The sequence below is a fragment of the Colobus angolensis genome, unplaced genomic scaffold (genome assembly GCF_000951035.1).
Source record: "Colobus angolensis palliatus isolate OR3802 unplaced genomic scaffold, Cang.pa_1.0 Scaffold87, whole genome shotgun sequence".
Lineage (NCBI taxonomy): Eukaryota > Metazoa > Chordata > Mammalia > Primates > Cercopithecidae > Colobus > Colobus angolensis.
In genome coordinates this window covers 3,031,704-3,047,605 of record NW_012122598.1, presented here as the reverse complement: position 1 = coordinate 3,047,605, position 15,902 = coordinate 3,031,704, and the positions used below count along the sequence as shown (strand labels likewise).

At 54.3% G+C, this 15,902-nt stretch overlaps 2 protein-coding genes across 2 annotated transcripts in view; both read left to right on the top strand.

Moving 5' to 3' along the window:
* Positions 1 to 14,526, top strand: part of KRT7 (keratin 7, type II) — a 60,586-nt gene extending 46,060 nt beyond the window's left edge. The window contains exons 2-9 of the mRNA XM_011930572.1: positions 1,689 to 1,900; positions 4,032 to 4,092; positions 5,199 to 5,294; positions 7,140 to 7,304; positions 8,699 to 8,824; positions 11,002 to 11,222; positions 13,781 to 13,815; positions 14,196 to 14,526. Coding sequence (XP_011785962.1) covers positions 1,689 to 1,900; positions 4,032 to 4,092; positions 5,199 to 5,294; positions 7,140 to 7,304; positions 8,699 to 8,824; positions 11,002 to 11,222; positions 13,781 to 13,815; positions 14,196 to 14,365 — 1,086 coding nt within the window. The 3' untranslated portion in view covers positions 14,366 to 14,526. The remainder of the gene's footprint in view (positions 1 to 1,688; positions 1,901 to 4,031; positions 4,093 to 5,198; positions 5,295 to 7,139; positions 7,305 to 8,698; positions 8,825 to 11,001; positions 11,223 to 13,780; positions 13,816 to 14,195) is intronic.
* Positions 14,527 to 14,721: 195 nt separating this feature from the next.
* KRT86 (keratin 86, type II) overlaps positions 14,722 to 15,902 on the top strand; it is a 61,059-nt gene continuing 59,878 nt past the window's right edge. Inside the window, exon 1 of the mRNA XM_011930575.1 lies at positions 14,722 to 15,032. Within this exon, the coding sequence (XP_011785965.1) occupies positions 14,929 to 15,032 (104 nt within the window). The 5' untranslated portion in view covers positions 14,722 to 14,928. The remainder of the gene's footprint in view (positions 15,033 to 15,902) is intronic.

Here is a 15,902-nt window from a genome sequence, read left to right as displayed (position 1 = left end):
TGGCCGTGCGCTCCGCCTATGGGGGCCCGGTGGGCGCCGGCATCCGCGAGGTCACCATCAACCAGAGCCTGCTGGCCCCGCTGCGGCTGGACGCCGACCCCTCCCTACAGCGGGTGCGCCAGGAGGAGCGCGAGCAGATCAAGACCCTCAACAACAAGTTTGCCTCCTTCATCGACAAGGTGAGCGGGACTGGACCTCGCCTCCCCTCGAGCCGCGCTCCAGACCACACCAGCCGCCCTAACTAGCCCTGCCTGCGCGCGGGCGAGACGCTGGGAGCACTGCCGTCCTTCTGTCTTTCCGCTAGTGTTGGGGGCACGATCTGGGGGTCCTTCCTCCTCCGCATGAACCCCGTGGCTATTTTATCCCCTCGGTTTCCAAGCCCTCCCTTCCAGCAAGCTGCCCAGCTGCCCCTCCCTTTCCTCCGGGAGTGCGGGCCTGAGTGCTGCAGGGCTGCCCTCGCTGGCTGCCTGCGGGTCCCCTGGACAAGTTTTGCCTCGGGCTAGGAGTTCCAGAGGCCTAGGCCAGGAGTTCTCTCTCTGGGACGCTTTCCCTGAGAGGGGACCGTGTGGAGTCAGGAATGGAGTTGGGTGGCACGTCCTTCCCAGCGGGGGAGACCCAGTCTTGTTCAGATGCTGATGCGGATGCGGATGCTGGAGATTAGGGCTACAGTGAGCGAGGCTCCCGCCTTGCCCTGCCCCCACCTGCCTGGTCCTCCAGCCTCCCTTAGGTGGCAGGAGGAGAGGTTACACCTGCCCTTGAAGATGGCCCAGTTGGGGGCAGGGAGTGGCAGAGAGGGGCCTCGAAAAGGGGCTATTTTGGAGATATTTTTCCTGGCTGTTGGACTCCGTCACACAAGGGCCTCTGGAGGGGTCAAGGGACAGACTTGACTGGTGGGTTTGGGAGGAGTGCGGCCAAAGCCAGGAACTCAGGGCTGGCCCTGCTGGGCTGTTCTGGCTTCCTCAGGCTTCGACCAAATTTACTCCCACACCACCCCCATCCCTCATGTCCTCCTTTCCTTCACCATTCACCCAGACCTGTTTTTTAGATTTTGTGAGGGCCTCCCCAAGCTGCTTCAGGCCCAGGTTCCCCCACGTGTTGAGCCGCACTTCTTACTCTCTGTGGTCCACAGGGCCTGGAGCCCTGAGCTGCTGGTTTTGCAGAGGCCTCTATTGTCTCCCACCCCTAATCATACCAGCTACTCCTTAAGAGCCTTTGTGGACTCCAGGCTGGGGTCATTTTACCAATGGATTGACTGTCCTGAGGCCTTGCTGGAGAAAGGGGAAGGAGAGAAAGGATACTGAGGAAGGAAGAGAAGAGGTCCCAGACCAAAGGGAGGGCTGGGCCTGGTCATCTTCATGATCCATTGACAGGAAGAGGTGGCCCTTCAGAGAGGGAGGTGGAGAACACCACCTGTAATGCGATGGGGAGTGAAGTAGAGGCGAGGCCCTAGAGCACATTCGTCGAGAGTCAACCACGGGGCACATCCGTGCACCAGGCAGACCTGCTTCCTGGATCACTCTGTAGGACACTTGATTTGGAGTCCAAAGGGAGAGGGCTGGTGGCCCCAGGCAGGGAAACAGCCAGGGAGAGCATGGCTCTGCTAAGTGGCTAGAGACAATGCTCCTCAGTCCCGCTGTGGGTGGCACACTCCGGCTCCTCTTGAGTTTCCTCCTTCTCGCCCTTGCTAGGTGCGGTTTCTGGAGCAGCAGAACAAGCTGCTGGAGACCAAGTGGACGCTGCTGCAGGAGCAGAAGTCGGCCAAGAGCAGCCGCCTCCCAGACGTCTTTGAGGCCCAGATCGCTGGCCTTCGGGGGCAGCTCGAGGCGCTGCAGGTGGATGGGGGCCGCCTGGAGGCGGAGCTGCGGAGCATGCAGGATGTGGTGGAGGACTTCAAGAATAAGTAATGCCCCCAGTGCTGCGTGTGAAAACCCCTGCCCTGGACCTCATCAGCTGACCCTGTGCAAGTCCCCCTGCTTTAGGAGTCAGCATGCAACTGCCCAGTCCAATAACTCCCTGAGGGGCCAGTCTTGACCAATGCATTTCCTACTTTTCCTCGCTCCTCTTTGTCCCTGGGGGCTGTTTCCAAATCATTCTGGTCTTTTCCCCTGACTCAGTCCCAGTGAAATGTCTCAGCCCAGCCCTGACCTGCACTGTCTCCTGTGGGTGCCTGACCAAGGCCCCGAGAGAGAGTAGGGCAGAAAGTGTCTTCTGACAGGGGTGCTTCAGAACTGGCATGACCTTCACAGATTATTCTAGAACAACTCTCTTTTGTTCAGGTGAGGAATTAGAGACCAGAGAAATTTTGGGACTTGGTTGAACTCACACAGCAAAGGTCACTGGGAGAGCTGGGACTTGAATTTTAGGTCCCTGACTCCTAGGAGGGGACACGGAGCCAACTTGGGAAGGAAAGAAGCAGGGAGGGAAAATGGTTATCGTGAGCCATGGGAGGGCTGCAGAGGCTGAGGGTGGGTCTGGTCATGGTAGGAGCCAGAAGGAGGCCCAGGAAGGCTGGGACTGGGGCTTTTGAGGACAGGCCTTTGAGGTGCTTGCTGTGCTCTTTTCTCATTGAATAGAAACAAAAGCCTGAAGCTCAGGCCGGCCCCACCCTGGCACACCTGAGGGGCAGCGGGGCAGTGAGTGAGTTTTGTCCCCTGCCTGTGGCTATGTGACTAAGCAGGAGCAGGTACATTGGCTGTGACTGGGGGAGAGCAAACATGTTTGTGGAGTGCCCCCCCACATCCCCACTTCTCTAGGGCAAAAGTCAACAGGATTAGTCCCATAGCAGGTGGAACCAGACAGGTGCAGAGTAGGGAAGGCCTGGGGCCACCATTCAGCCCCTCTTGTTAGGACTAACACGTGTGTGTATGCATGTGTGCACACCTGCTGCCCCCCCAATACTCCCCCCACCCCAAACCCTCAGAGCACCTTCCTGTGGAGCCAGCCTGAGATCCAGGCTGGCACTGAAACAGGAACTGGAAGGGGGTCTGGGGAAGGGGTACAGGGAGGGTCCCTGTGTGCAGCCGCTCAGGGAGTTCTGATCTGTGCACCCTCTGGACCTGGCTGTGCACTGCCGAGGCAGGGATGGACAGGAAGCCTTGCAGATATTTCTACAGCTTCTATAGGACTTGAGGAAGTGTAACTTTGAGAGTATGGGCACCTCCCACCCTGAGTCTGGGCTCCTGAAGGGGCTTGGCCTACCTGGATGTCCTGCTCTCCATCCCAGGTTGCCCCTGCTGCTCCCAGCAGCTCTTGGAACTCTTGTTTCCAACACCCTTTTTTGAGTCTCAACATAAGCATTAGATTAGGCCAGTGTGGTCTCTTCCTCTGTGCCTTGTTTGCTCAGGTCCTCCTAAGGGCCAGGAGTGGCTCCTTGGGAGGAAGAGTGACAGGAGCTGTGGGAGGAAGGATGGGGACTGGATCATCTAGGCGGGACCTGGTTCTTTCACGACTTTGTGTATCCCTCATCCTGATTCTACAAGGTTCCTCCCCTTCAGACTCCTTCTTTGCCCCTGAGGGGTGGGATTAGGTAGTGATTAGGGCATGCATGGAGTGAGCTGCCAGGGTTCAAGTCTGGGCTGTGCCACTTAGCAGCTTAGTGACCTGGGCAGATTATGCTGCCTCTCTGTGTCTCTGTTCCCTTCTCTGATAACCAGAGTACCATCATTATAGGTTTGCTGTGAGGATGAAATGAGCTCATGCACAGAAAGCACATAATATGTGCACAACCCATAGAACACAGTCCATGCATATGACTATTATTATTTGCTTTCTTTCTCCCAGGACATGCAGCCTCTGTGCTGTCACTCACCTGTTTCCTATGTGCCCCACCAACAATCCCCAATGCCAAGACTCAAAGCCCTAGGAATGGCCACGTGGAAGTCAGGGAAATTTGGTTTTGTAGCTGACACCTGTTTTTTCAGGTGTGTCTTTAAAGAGTAGGGGAAGGGAGGCAGGGCAGATTTCACAGCTGCATATGGCTGGGGGAGCGTGGAGGCAAAGCTGTACCAACACCAGGCCCTCCTCTACTGCAGGTATGAAGATGAAATTAACCGCCGCGCAGCTGCTGAGAATGAGTTTGTGGTGCTGAAGAAGGTGAGTGGAGAAGACAGGCTGGAGGCGGGTTGTCTGAAAACATGTGGGACAAAGGACCACAGGGTCCTCTCACCTGAGCAGCCCATGGGGACCTCTGGCCAAGACCTGCCTGAGCTGTCCAAGAGGAAGTCTGCACAGCCTGTCTTGTGGGTGCATGTGCGTGTGTGTGTGTGTGTGTGTGTGTGTGTGTGCGGTGACTCATTTCTAGGCCTCTAGGGGTTAGAACTAAGAGCAAAGGATGGAGGTTATAGAGGGAGATTTCGATGCTGAATAAGGAAGTGCTCTATTCAAGACAGAACATTTTCATCACAAAGGTGGTGCTTGGCTGGCCTGAAATGTTTGCTGAATGAATGCAATGAGCTGCCTCCAGCCAGCATGAGCTCTCTGTTCCTGAAGATGTGCAATGTTGAAAGGCCTTAGAAGTATCTTAGGGGTCTTGTCTATATGCCCTTTAAGATTCTCTTCAAAACACTGAGCAGTTGGTGTTCCAGGCCAAACCACAGAAGTGCAACTTGCCCCTGGGAGCTGGGCCCTTGGAGATTCAGGGATGAGTAAAAGTGAGGCCTGTCCATAGGAGTTTAACCTCGGGAAAGTGCAGCTGGAAGAGGCCCAGACACCATCTTCACCTGGGGTGTTATTTGAGGCCCAACTGCATCATAGTTACCATGCTGCAAATTAAACATATAGCCTGGAGATTCTCCATCTCTGGGAGAGGGGCTGGGAATCTGAATGACTTTGTGTTCTGCTACTGACTGATGAAAAGTTGAATTCCCAGAGTTGAAGTGATTTTTTCCAGGTTACATGGTTAGTAGGTGGAGCTAGGGGGGTGTTGAAACCATCTAGGTCTTTAGGAACTGGTCAAGTGCTAGCTTGGGGCTTCAGCTGCTCTGGGATACCCGTGCTGATGCCCGCCATGCAGTCTGGAGGGGCAGCAGGGCAAGCTTCCTGCTGTGACCGTGTCAGGCAGCTGGAGAAACTCTGTTTCTGGGTAGGGAGGTAGTGTTTGGCCTGTGGGTTGGGTAGGGCAGGACTACTCCCACCCCTGCTAAATGTTCCCTGTACTGAGGACGTGGTCTCCCTCTGCCCCATCTTGCCCCAACCCCCAGGATGTGGATGCTGCCTACATGAGCAAGGTGGAGCTGGAGGCCAAGGTGGATGCCCTGAATGATGAGATCAACTTCCTCAGGACCCTCAATGAGATGGTGAGGACCACGGGGCTGGGTGACATGTCTTATCCTACCCATTCTAACCAGGGAGACATTTGGTCCAGCCCCCTGCCTTTGGGCCAGTCCAGGTATGTGTCAGTGTGAGAAACAAACTCAACCGTCCAAACCCAAAGAATGGACTCAGAGACCTGGAGAACAGCAAAAGTGAAACTTTTAATGACAGTCTTGCAAGATGGGTGTCTGATGGGCAGGTACGCCCAGCACAGCCACAACAAGCAATTTATCCCCTAGTGCACAGGTCCCTCCCTCAGTTCCTCACAGGCTGAATGCTATGGGGTTAGAATCTTCCTGGACATCACCTATTAGTTGTTGGGTTGGGGCTTTAGGTGTTTTTTTTAGGGTTGGCTTGCTGCATTTTGTTGCAGCCCACAATGCATTGCAATCCTAGTCAGCTCAAGAGCTCTTTAAGTATTTGACTTATGACCTAAGTAGCTGGGCAGGCTGATAAGAATAGACAAAGTGAGTCATTTTGCAGGCTAGTAAACCTTCATCTTAGACTAAACTTCTTTGGTTCAGGTGAGGGCAAGAGAAGGTGAGGGGCCGACAAGCAGGCATTGGCTATTCAAGCAGAGGGCTAGTATATCCTATTTCTTCTGTAGTTTGCTGACCTAAGCCAATTTAAGGCACTTTGTCTTGGAAATGGACCATTATATGTATTATTTCCTTCATCAGGGATTGGGAGGATTTATCCTGCCCTTTATCCTTTCTGGACTCAGGAATTCAGGATGGGCTAAGGGTTCGGGAGGAGGTGGGGGTGAGTCAATCAGGATTGACCTTGGAGAGACATGGGATGATTGCAGCATTTCCAAGGTAGGGGGATTGGGTGGGACTGAAAGGAACCGGGAGGAGGTCAGGGGACTCCAGGCTGTGACAGGGTTCAAAGGTGGGCTAGGTGGGGCCAGCAGGGGAGCCCAAGTCAGGAGAGACTGGAGTGCCTGAGCATTTACCCAGAGGGGCTGGGTAGTAGCTGCCTGCCAACTCACCACTCTAATGTCCTCCCTTCCCTTCTCATTCTCTCCCTCTCACCCTTGTCCTCCGAGGTTTCCAGCTGTTTTTCTTCAAGGGGATTTAAAAACCTCTCCACTCTCATCAGTGTGAGTCTCTGGCTTTAGGCAGAAGGTAGGGCGCCCAGTCACCTGGCAGAGGCTAGTCTGGGCATAATTAGCTTGTGAGGTTAATTACAGACCAGTTCTTCAGTTTAGTCTTTGCCGGAGCGTCCAGTCTTTATCAGCCCCTCAGAGCAGATGTCCATACATTTGTTAATTTCAGGGGATGTTTCTTTGAGGCTTGCTTCAGGCACTTCTAATCTCAGGTCTTCTTGTGTCTATCACATGGTTTATTTATATGTAAACACACATGTACCATGGTGAAAGTTTAGTTTATTTATGTGTAAATACACCTCTGTGTGTGTGTGTGTGTGTGTGTGTGTGTGTGTGTATCAGTGTACAGACTGCAGAGTATCCTGTAGCAGGGTGGAATATGATAATTTCATCCATTCCCCATGGCCTCCCTCACAATAGAGCTCGTGTGCCTACAGAACCTCACGGTGAGAAGTTGGCACAGCGCACGACACTGTCCCTTTCCTTATCCCCTTTAACCCTGCCTGATTCTCGTTTGAGACACTAATGGGCTCTCAGGGAGCCAAGGGTGGACAGAATGAAATAACTTAATGTGTGCTGGGTCTGGGCCCCCTTGCTGCCTGGTGACTCAGCCCACTCCAGGCTGTTCTCTCTTTTCTTTCATTTGTGAGTGGGGAATCCTAGGGTGGGTGTGGGCATAGGATCCTGCCCTAAGTCCTGATGTCCTGTCTGGTCCCTACAGGAGTTGACGGAGCTGCAGTCCCAGATCTCCGACACATCTGTGGTGCTGTCCATGGACAACAGTCGCTCTCTGGACCTGGACAGCATCATTGCTGAGGTCAAGGCGCAATATGAGGAGATGGCCAAATGCAGCCGGGCTGAGGCTGAGGCCTGGTACCAGACCAAGGTGTGAGGCCATCGGGGGCATACTTCCTCCTGCCAGGGTCCTTGGTGGCAGCTTCCCTTACTCCTCAACTTGTCTCAAGTCTTCAGGGCCTGGGTCCCACTGTTTTGGCAGGCACCAGTGGTTTAAATCTGTGGTGCTCTGCCCTGGAGGAAATCCCAAGATGGGAGGACAGGGCAGAGGAAACAGATATGGATTAATCATTATAATAGCTAAAATATGGCAAGTACTTACACAGTACTAGGCAATTTTCAAATGTTTTGCCACTATTGACTCATGTAATCCACAGAACAGCCCTATTAGATAGGCATCAATATTACCCCCATTTTGTTTTATTTTATTTTATTTATTTTATTTTTATTTTTTGAGATGGAGTCTTGCTCTGTCATCCAGGCTGGAGTGCAGTGGTGTGATCTTGGCTCACTGCAGCCTCTGCCTCCCTGGTTCAAGTGATCCTTGTGCCTCAGCCTCCTGAGTAGCTGGGATTACAGGTGTGCACCATCATGCCTGGGTAATTTTTTTTTGTATTTTTAGTAGAGACGAGGTTTCACCATATTGGCCAGGCTGGTCTCAAACTCCTGACCTCGGGTGATCCACCTGTCTCAGCCTCCCAAAGTGCTGGGATTACAGGCGTGAGCCACCGAACCCGGCCTATTACCCCCATTTAAAGATGAGGAAATTGAGGCACAGAGAAGTTTAGCAATTTGCAATTGCATGCAGCTAGTAGATGGACGAGCAGGGACTAGATCCTGAATGCGAGGGCTCTAGACCTGGGAAGCTTAATCATCACATCTACTCCATAGTGGCAGGACAGTTGATGGTGCAGGGGCTAAGGTAGCAGGAGTGGGTGCTGGGGTGAACCAGTGTTCCTGAAGAAGGGATCCCGAGGCAGGGATTGAGAAGTCTGCCCCTGCAGAGATAGGGAGTCATTCATGGTGCATGGGCGAGAACACATGTATGCCAACAAGGAGACCTGGGTTCAGGCCCTCATTCCACCACTGATAGGCTGTGTGATCCCTGGGTGGTGCTTTCTCTTCTCCGAGACTCACTCTTCTCACCTATGAAATGGGTGTTCTGGGTGTCGAACAGGTGAGAATCTCAAACTCTCAGTGATTCTCCAGCAGAAGGGCATGGTGGGAGTGGAGGAGCCCCGGGGTCCGTGGGGATGGGCCTGCGGAGCCTTGTCTGTCCTCCCTGGCTGTCTGGGAGGAGAATGAATCCCTTCCTCACACTGCTGTCTGGTCTCCCGGCATCAGGCAAAGGTTGATGGGAGTCAGATGGTCCTTCCCTGAAAATATAAGTTGGCGGGGGCCTTCCTTGGGTGGGGAGAGGTATGAGTTAGTTACCTGTACTCTCTGCCCACCTCCCTACCATAACTCTTTGTATGGCCCTTCCAGTTTGAGACCCTCCAGGCCCAAGCTGGGAAGCATGGGGACGACCTCCGCAATACCCGGAACGAGATTTCAGAGATGAACCGGGCCATCCAGAGGCTGCAGGCTGAGATCGACAACATCAAGAACCAGGTGGGACAAGCCCTCCTGGCTCCCCCTGCTGCTTGGGGCATGCAGGGGTGGCCAGCTGAGGCCAAACTCAGGATGCGGAGCAGGAGGTTTCCCCTCTCCTGGCCAAAGTTGCTGCCACTGTTTCAGACCCCCTTGTGAGATCTCCAGGACAGAATGTTCTTCGCCAGGTCCTGGCATGGGCTGATGGGAGAAGGGTCCTGGATGTGCACAGAGCATGTGGAGGGAGACTCAGGCTGACTGGCCAGAGGAAAGCCACCACTGGTTCCACATTGATACTGAGCACTCTGATTGCACCTGGTTCTGGGTGCAGGGTGCTGTCCCTGGGAGCTCATCGTTCATTGCAGGGACAGAGGCCAGCAGAAGACGTTATAATGGCTCACATGGCCCTTTCCCACCCCAACCTCACTTTCCATGACTCCCCTCACTCTGCTCTGGCCATGCTAACCTACTTCCTGTGTCTTGCATTTGCCAAGCATGGTCATGCTTCAGGGCCTTTGTACTTGGCGTTGCCTCCCCCTGGAATGTGGTTCTCCCAGCTCTGTCCATGGCTGTTCCTTTCTCCTCCCTGGGGTTTAGGAAAAGACCCCTTTTCAGGGACAGCAGCCTCAAACACCCAGCCCCTCTATCGGCAGCCTGTCTGTCTGGTTCACTGCTCCTCTCTTCCAGCACCTGGCACATGGCAGGGGCACGGGTCTCAGATGAGAGACTGCCTGGGAGGATGAGCTTTGCTGGAAGCTGGGGTTGGAGGTGTTGATGGGGGAAGGGCCCCCAGCCCTGGCTGAGTAGGGTGTGGCCAGGGCAGCTCAGCCTGTGCAGGTGTCTGCAGTGGAGAGAGGGGGAAGGCTACACATGTGAAAGCTTCGGAAAGCTGATTTCCAGATGAGCTGTGGGTCGGGGGAATATGCGGGTGATTTACCCAGAAATGTCCTCCCCTTGGAGCCCTGCGGGCCTGTTTATAGGAGGGCGGAGGCTGCCTTGTGGCACAGAGGCAGGGCCACTAGTCACCCCATGAAGTGGGCCAGCTTCCAGGCCAGGAGGGGAAGCACAGAATAACAAATGGTGGTTTCCCAAACACTGCAGCCTCTACCACATCTGGTTCTCCTCTCACACAACAGGACAGATCCAGGCCTAGGGCCAGGTGTCTACCACCACTGAGGGGCATCAGGGGGAGCTACAAGGGGTCTCCAGAGGCAGTGGGGATGGCCTTAACTCTGGGGGCACCAGTGTGACAAGGCAGGGCACTGAGCCACGGCTGAGGGGCAGAGCGTCAGAGGGCCTCCTGGGGAATGCGGTCTCTGGCAGACAGGCAGGCTGCCTCTGCTGAGGGAAGAGGGTCTGAGGACAGAGAATGGCCGGTGAGAAGGGAGAGAAGTCCTTTCCCAGGGGACAGGGATGGTGGCTCTCTGAGCTAAACAAAATGAGGCCTGGGACTATATTCAGGCTCCTGGCCATGGGGGCTGAGCCCAAAGCAGAGGGCATTCTAAGGCCAGAGAGGAAGTGGCAGCTGCTCCAGGCACGTACAGGTCTAGAACCAGAGCATCCCTGACCAAACCCGGGGACTGTGAGTCATGCATCTCATGGCATCTGGGGGCATCTAGGAGGGTCTGTCTGCTCCAGGCCCTCCTGTTTTGGGTCTGCTTTCAACTGGTTCCTATTTTATAGGTGGTTTCTGGTCTTTCTTAGCTGCCTGACATCTGGGGACTCAATTAAGATCCCATGGTCTTAGAGCTCCTGCAGCTGGGGGCTGGGGCTGGGGGACTGGGGGTTTGAAAATCATTATAGCGTTCATTAAAAATGATCACAATAGCATTTATTAAGAACTTGCTATGTGCTAGACATTGTGCCAAGGACATGTTGTATACTATCTCATTTCATCCTCAAAATCTCCTGATGAGGCAAACACCGTGATTATTGTACTTTCAGAAAAGAGGGGACTTTGGCTTAGCAGGATTGGTTCATCCATGGTCACATAGCTAGTAAGTGGCAGAGCCAGAACTGGAACATAGGCATTGGATATCCAAACTATGTGTTCAACCCTTGGGATTCTCTGGTACTTGGGGGAGTAGGTGGTGCCAATGAAGCCACCTTAAGCAAGTTGCCCGGGTGCTCACTGCAGGATGGGTAGGCAGGAAGGCAGACTGGTGAGCCCCAGCTTATAGCTGCACTGCTGCCCACAGCGTGCCAAGTTGGAGGCCGCCATTGCCGAGGCTGAGGAGCGTGGGGAGCTGGCGCTCAAGGATGCTCGTGCCAAGCAGGAGGAGCTGGAGGCCGCCCTGCAGCGGGCCAAGCAGGATATGGTGCGGCAGCTGCGTGAGTACCAGGAACTCATGAGCGTGAAGCTGGCCTTGGACATCGAGATCGCCACCTACCGCAAGCTGCTGGAGGGCGAGGAGAGCCGGTGAGGACAAGGAAGCTGGAAAGGGGATCCTTCTAGGGCTCTGGGGCTTGACATTCATCCATTTACAAGCATTTCCTGTGTGCCCCTCCCCTGCAGGGCACTGGGTGTGGGGATGCAGGGAACACAGAGCTGAGGCTTGCCTCTTTGCCTTCAGTGAGATGACCTTCTGGAAGGAAATACCATGGAGTGTGAAGCTCAGTGGGCAGATTGAAATGATAACAGTCCCTTTGTGTGTGTGGCTTCTTAGGGTTATCGTATTTGATCCTCAGCACACATTCAGGTAGTCAGGTCAGAGATGATTGATTCCTTAGTCTCCAGAGGGGAAAGCTGTGGTTGAGTTTCATTAATTGAGGGAACAGGGCCAGTGTGCAGTCAGGGTGTGCTGATTCCTGCTCCAAGGATCTTCCAGGACGCCAAGCTGCTTCTCACTACAGAACTAAGTGCTACATCATGTGGTGTTAACTGACTGTGGTGGAGGGGGATAATTTTGTTTGTCCCCAGAGACATTTGCAGACTCACTTGTAGTCAGAGAGGAGGCTGCAATGGGTGAGTCTGATAGCACATTCTTCATGAACCACATGACACCTCTGTCCATGCAGCTGGGCCTTCGTGTATGTATTGTTGGGTTAGAACTCAACCTCTTCATTCTTGGCTTGTTATAAGACACCATGGCGACAGAGAATATGTAGGACATGTTTCTGCCCTCAGGGAGGTGCAGAGGGTGGAGGACAGAAAACATCCACAAAGGAAACCCCCAGAGACAAGTAACTTACATTTGTAAAATGCTGAATGTATACAAGAACTTTTTCTTTCCTGAGTATTATTCCTGAGGGGCCAGAGAGAGACATGATGGAGGATGAATGGAGCCGCGGGGAAGGGACTGGGGAGTGAAGGGGTGCTCGGGTTGAGGGCCGGGGTGCTAGGGCCGAGGGCCTGGGTGCTGGGAGGCGGAAAGGAGACACAGGGCTGCAGGGTATGAGTAGGAGGCGGAGAGGAGGAGGAAGGGGCTTTGCCCCTGCCACTGACCCGCCTTCTCCCTGGGTTAGCACCCATTCTTTGTGGGAAGAAGAACTGAACACCAAAGGCCTCTGGGAACACAGAAGCTGATCTGGGCACAGGGAGCTCCAGCCAAGATGCCTCTCTCTGCTTCCACCTCTCTCATGGGGCACAGGGCCCCCACATTCTTTAGAACCCATACCCTGGGCCTTCTGTTGTCATAGAAGTCAGAGGTGGGGGACTCTTAGAGTGGTACCTGATCTGGCTTCCTCCTATGGGAAGAAAAGGGGACTGAAGCTCAGAAATGGGTCAGTAGTGTGCCCAAGGTCACACAGCATGCAGAGACATCCTCTTCCGAAAGCTTAATCTCAGTCTGAGCTGCTATAACCAGGCTTAGATTCAGGTACTCTGAGAGGATACGGTTCCCCGAACCCTGGGGGAATATGGAGGTAGATACCTTGCTTTTATCCCTTAACTTATCAGAGTTGTGGTCCAGAAACTCATTCAAACTGGGAGGCCTACTTTAAGAATACAAAGCTACCAAAAAAACACCGACTTATTTAGAATGAGAAAAGTCACACAGGTCACTAGAGCCTTGGACATTCAGGCCTCTTCCGTCTGAGTTCTTTAGGCATTGTACCAGAAATTCTTAGAGTTGCTGCCTGTCTGCAACCTGGCTCCCTCTCCCCACCCACAAGTGCCAGCAACTCCCAGCACAAGCAGGGGCCATTTAAGCAAGCCCCCTGGAAGCTTTCAGCAAACCTGTCTCTTTCCCTCAGGCTTTGCTCTGCCTGCTTCCTGGGCTTGGGGCCACAGAGGCCAGCGAGGCTCCCTTTATTCCCTCTACTAAAGTGAGGTCCTCCCTGCCCCCACGGAGCAAACTGATCCCCAAGGCCAAGGATTTGGTGACAATGGGGCTGTGAGTCACAAAACAAACAGCCAGCTGTCTCGAATGGATTTTTAATTTCTACTGCAAGACCTGTTTCAGCCCCAATGGCTGCTTAAAGCCACCCCCACTCCCTGCTCCTTCCTTAGTCCTGGCTGGAGCCCCATTTAGTCAGTCAATGATTCACTAATTATTTTGACATATATTAAGCAATGACTTTTCCAGGCCTCATACTGGGGATAAAAGTATCAATAGGCCACAGACACCTTTAGGATTTTATGATATGGTGAGGAAAGGCAACCATCTACATAAATAATACACACAGCTACCATTCACCGAATCCCAGGTGCTCAGGGCTTTAGACAGATTATGTCATTTAACCCTCACAAACAAGCCCATGAATTTGGTCCTGTAGTTGGGCCCAAGGCATAGGTGGGAAATGGAGGCCCCAAGACATTGCCTGGGATCATGTGGCCAGTGGACAGAAGGGCCAAAGTGAACACTCCCTTCCTGCATGCTTCCTCGCTCCTTTTACAAGGCTGAAGGCAGGCTGAAAGTGTGGGGCAAGAAGGAAAAATCAATGATCCTCCTTGAGGCCTGGAAGGATAGGGAGCTGAGAGCACTTCCCTCCCACGCTAGGAAAGCGCTGTCCTCACTGTCTGTCCTCTGCCCCCAGGTTGGCCGGAGATGGAGTAGGAGCCGTGAATATCTGTAAGTCCTTGACTGCAGCCCGTGGGAAGCATCCTTTGTGCTGTTCAGAGGGGGCTGGGTCTAGAGAATGGCAGACTGGCCCAGGGCCCTGCTGGAGGAACCAGGAACCTCCTTCCTTTCTGCAGGGTCTGGCAGGTCCCCTGGAGCACATACCGCCTGGCTCAATGGCCTGGGAAGCAGTACAAGAGGGCAGGGTGGGGCCGGGAGCACTTGGGGAGCAGCCCCAACCCTGTTAGACACTCCTTCTGGGTTGGCCCATGGGGGTGGGGCAGGGGTGAGGGAGAGGGGCAGCTGGGACAGGAGGGTGGGGTGCAGTGAAGGGATGGGGTCCCTGGTAGGGAGCCTCACACTGAAGAGAGCCCTCCTCTTTTCTTTCCCAGCTGTGGTGAATTCCACTGGTGGCAGTAGCAATGGTGGTGGCATTGGGCTGACCCTCGGGGGAACCATGGGCAGTAATGCCCTGAGCTTCTCTAGCAGTGCGGGTCCTGGGCCCCTGAAGGCTTACTCAATCCGGACCACATCCACCAGTCGCAGGAGTGCCCGCAACTGAGCTGCCTCCCACCACTCCATTCCTCCAGCTACCGCCCACAGTCACAAGAAGATTCCCATCCCTGCCTCCCATGCCCGGTCCCAAGACCATGAGACAGTCTGGAAAGTGATGTCAGAATAGCTTCCAATAAAGCACCCTCATTCTGAGGCCTGAGTGATCCACGTGCCTGTTGTCCTGGCTTCATGAGGCTGGGCAGGGGGAAAGACGGGACTAGAGAAGGCAGGGTTTCCCTGGTGACTAGGAAGCCTTTTGTGCAGGAGACTGAGAAGGCACATGGTGGGATGGGGTGCTGCTCTAAGGAGCAGGATGCTTACCTAGTGGGAACCTTGGCCTCTAGGGCTGGGGCTGATCCAGAGATTCTCCTGAGGAACTCAGAAGAGCCATGGGGAAATGCAGGCTCTGCCAGCATTTGGACCTTGGAGTGCTGTCCTGCTAAGGGGGTAGAAAGGCTGTTTGCCTCCCTCCCCTCATGCCCAGAGCTGCCAAAACACATTCTTTTTGTGAGGAGGTGACAGACGTTCAGCTGCCCCAGGTCCCAGTTTCGGGTGGCCCAGCCAACTTTCATGCCAGCCGTCCTCAGCGCTTCCTGGTGCTGGATCTGCCAGGCTCATGGTCAGCCAGGCCCTGGGGCCCTAGAGAGGTCCTTTGCCTCTCGAATTCTGTGGGGGTGCTGGCTGGGGGAGGAGGTGTGTGTGTGCATGGGAGGAGGGTCCTAGAGTCTAGATCCCTGGTAACAGGTCTGTGCCTAGGACCTTAGCGGAGAGATGGGTTTGTTTCTGGATCCATGGGAGTGGGGAAGGACATCTGTGTTAAGTCAGGGCTTGATGGGGGCCTCTATATGTCAGTGTGGCAGGTGTTCTGTGGCAGGGCCTATGCATGGGGAAATGTGTCCCTGATGGGCAGCAGCACATATGATGGGTACTGTGGAGCCGCAGGGAGGTCTGTGTGTCTGGGACCCCAGGGGGTGATGGTGGTGGTGTGGGTGGAGGAGCTATCTGGGATGTGTTGGCTTCTGAGAGGAAGTCTGTATATTTGACCCTACGGTCAGGGAACTTTCAAATGCTGAGGTGGCGGCTGGGGTGGAGAGTGAAAGAAGTGGACCAGCAGCCACAGTGATGAAGTTCCCACCCAAGGTGTCAGGAGATCCAGGCCCTCTCGCCCGACTAAGAAGACGAAGTGGGCAAGAAGAAAAAGAGACTCTCAGGGCGCATTGCCTATGACTAGGAGCTTTAATGGAAATGCTGAGACAAGCACAGGGGAGAGGGAGGGAGCCAGGCAGCCAGGCGGGAGAGGGGGCCTGTCCCACACGTGTATTAGAAGACAGTGGATTAGAAGGCACAGCAAGTCCACACCAAGGGGCTCCAGGCCCATCTGTCCCTCAGAAGCCATAGGCATCCAGGCCTCCGGACCCGGGTCTTTGCCTAGGGCTGCGAGGACAGTCCTTTAGATGCGGAGGTGGGGAGAGCTGCGAGCTAGGAGCCCTGTGCTCCCGGAAGCAGTGAAGGGACTAGCGGGAGGGGATGCGAGACGGGAAGGC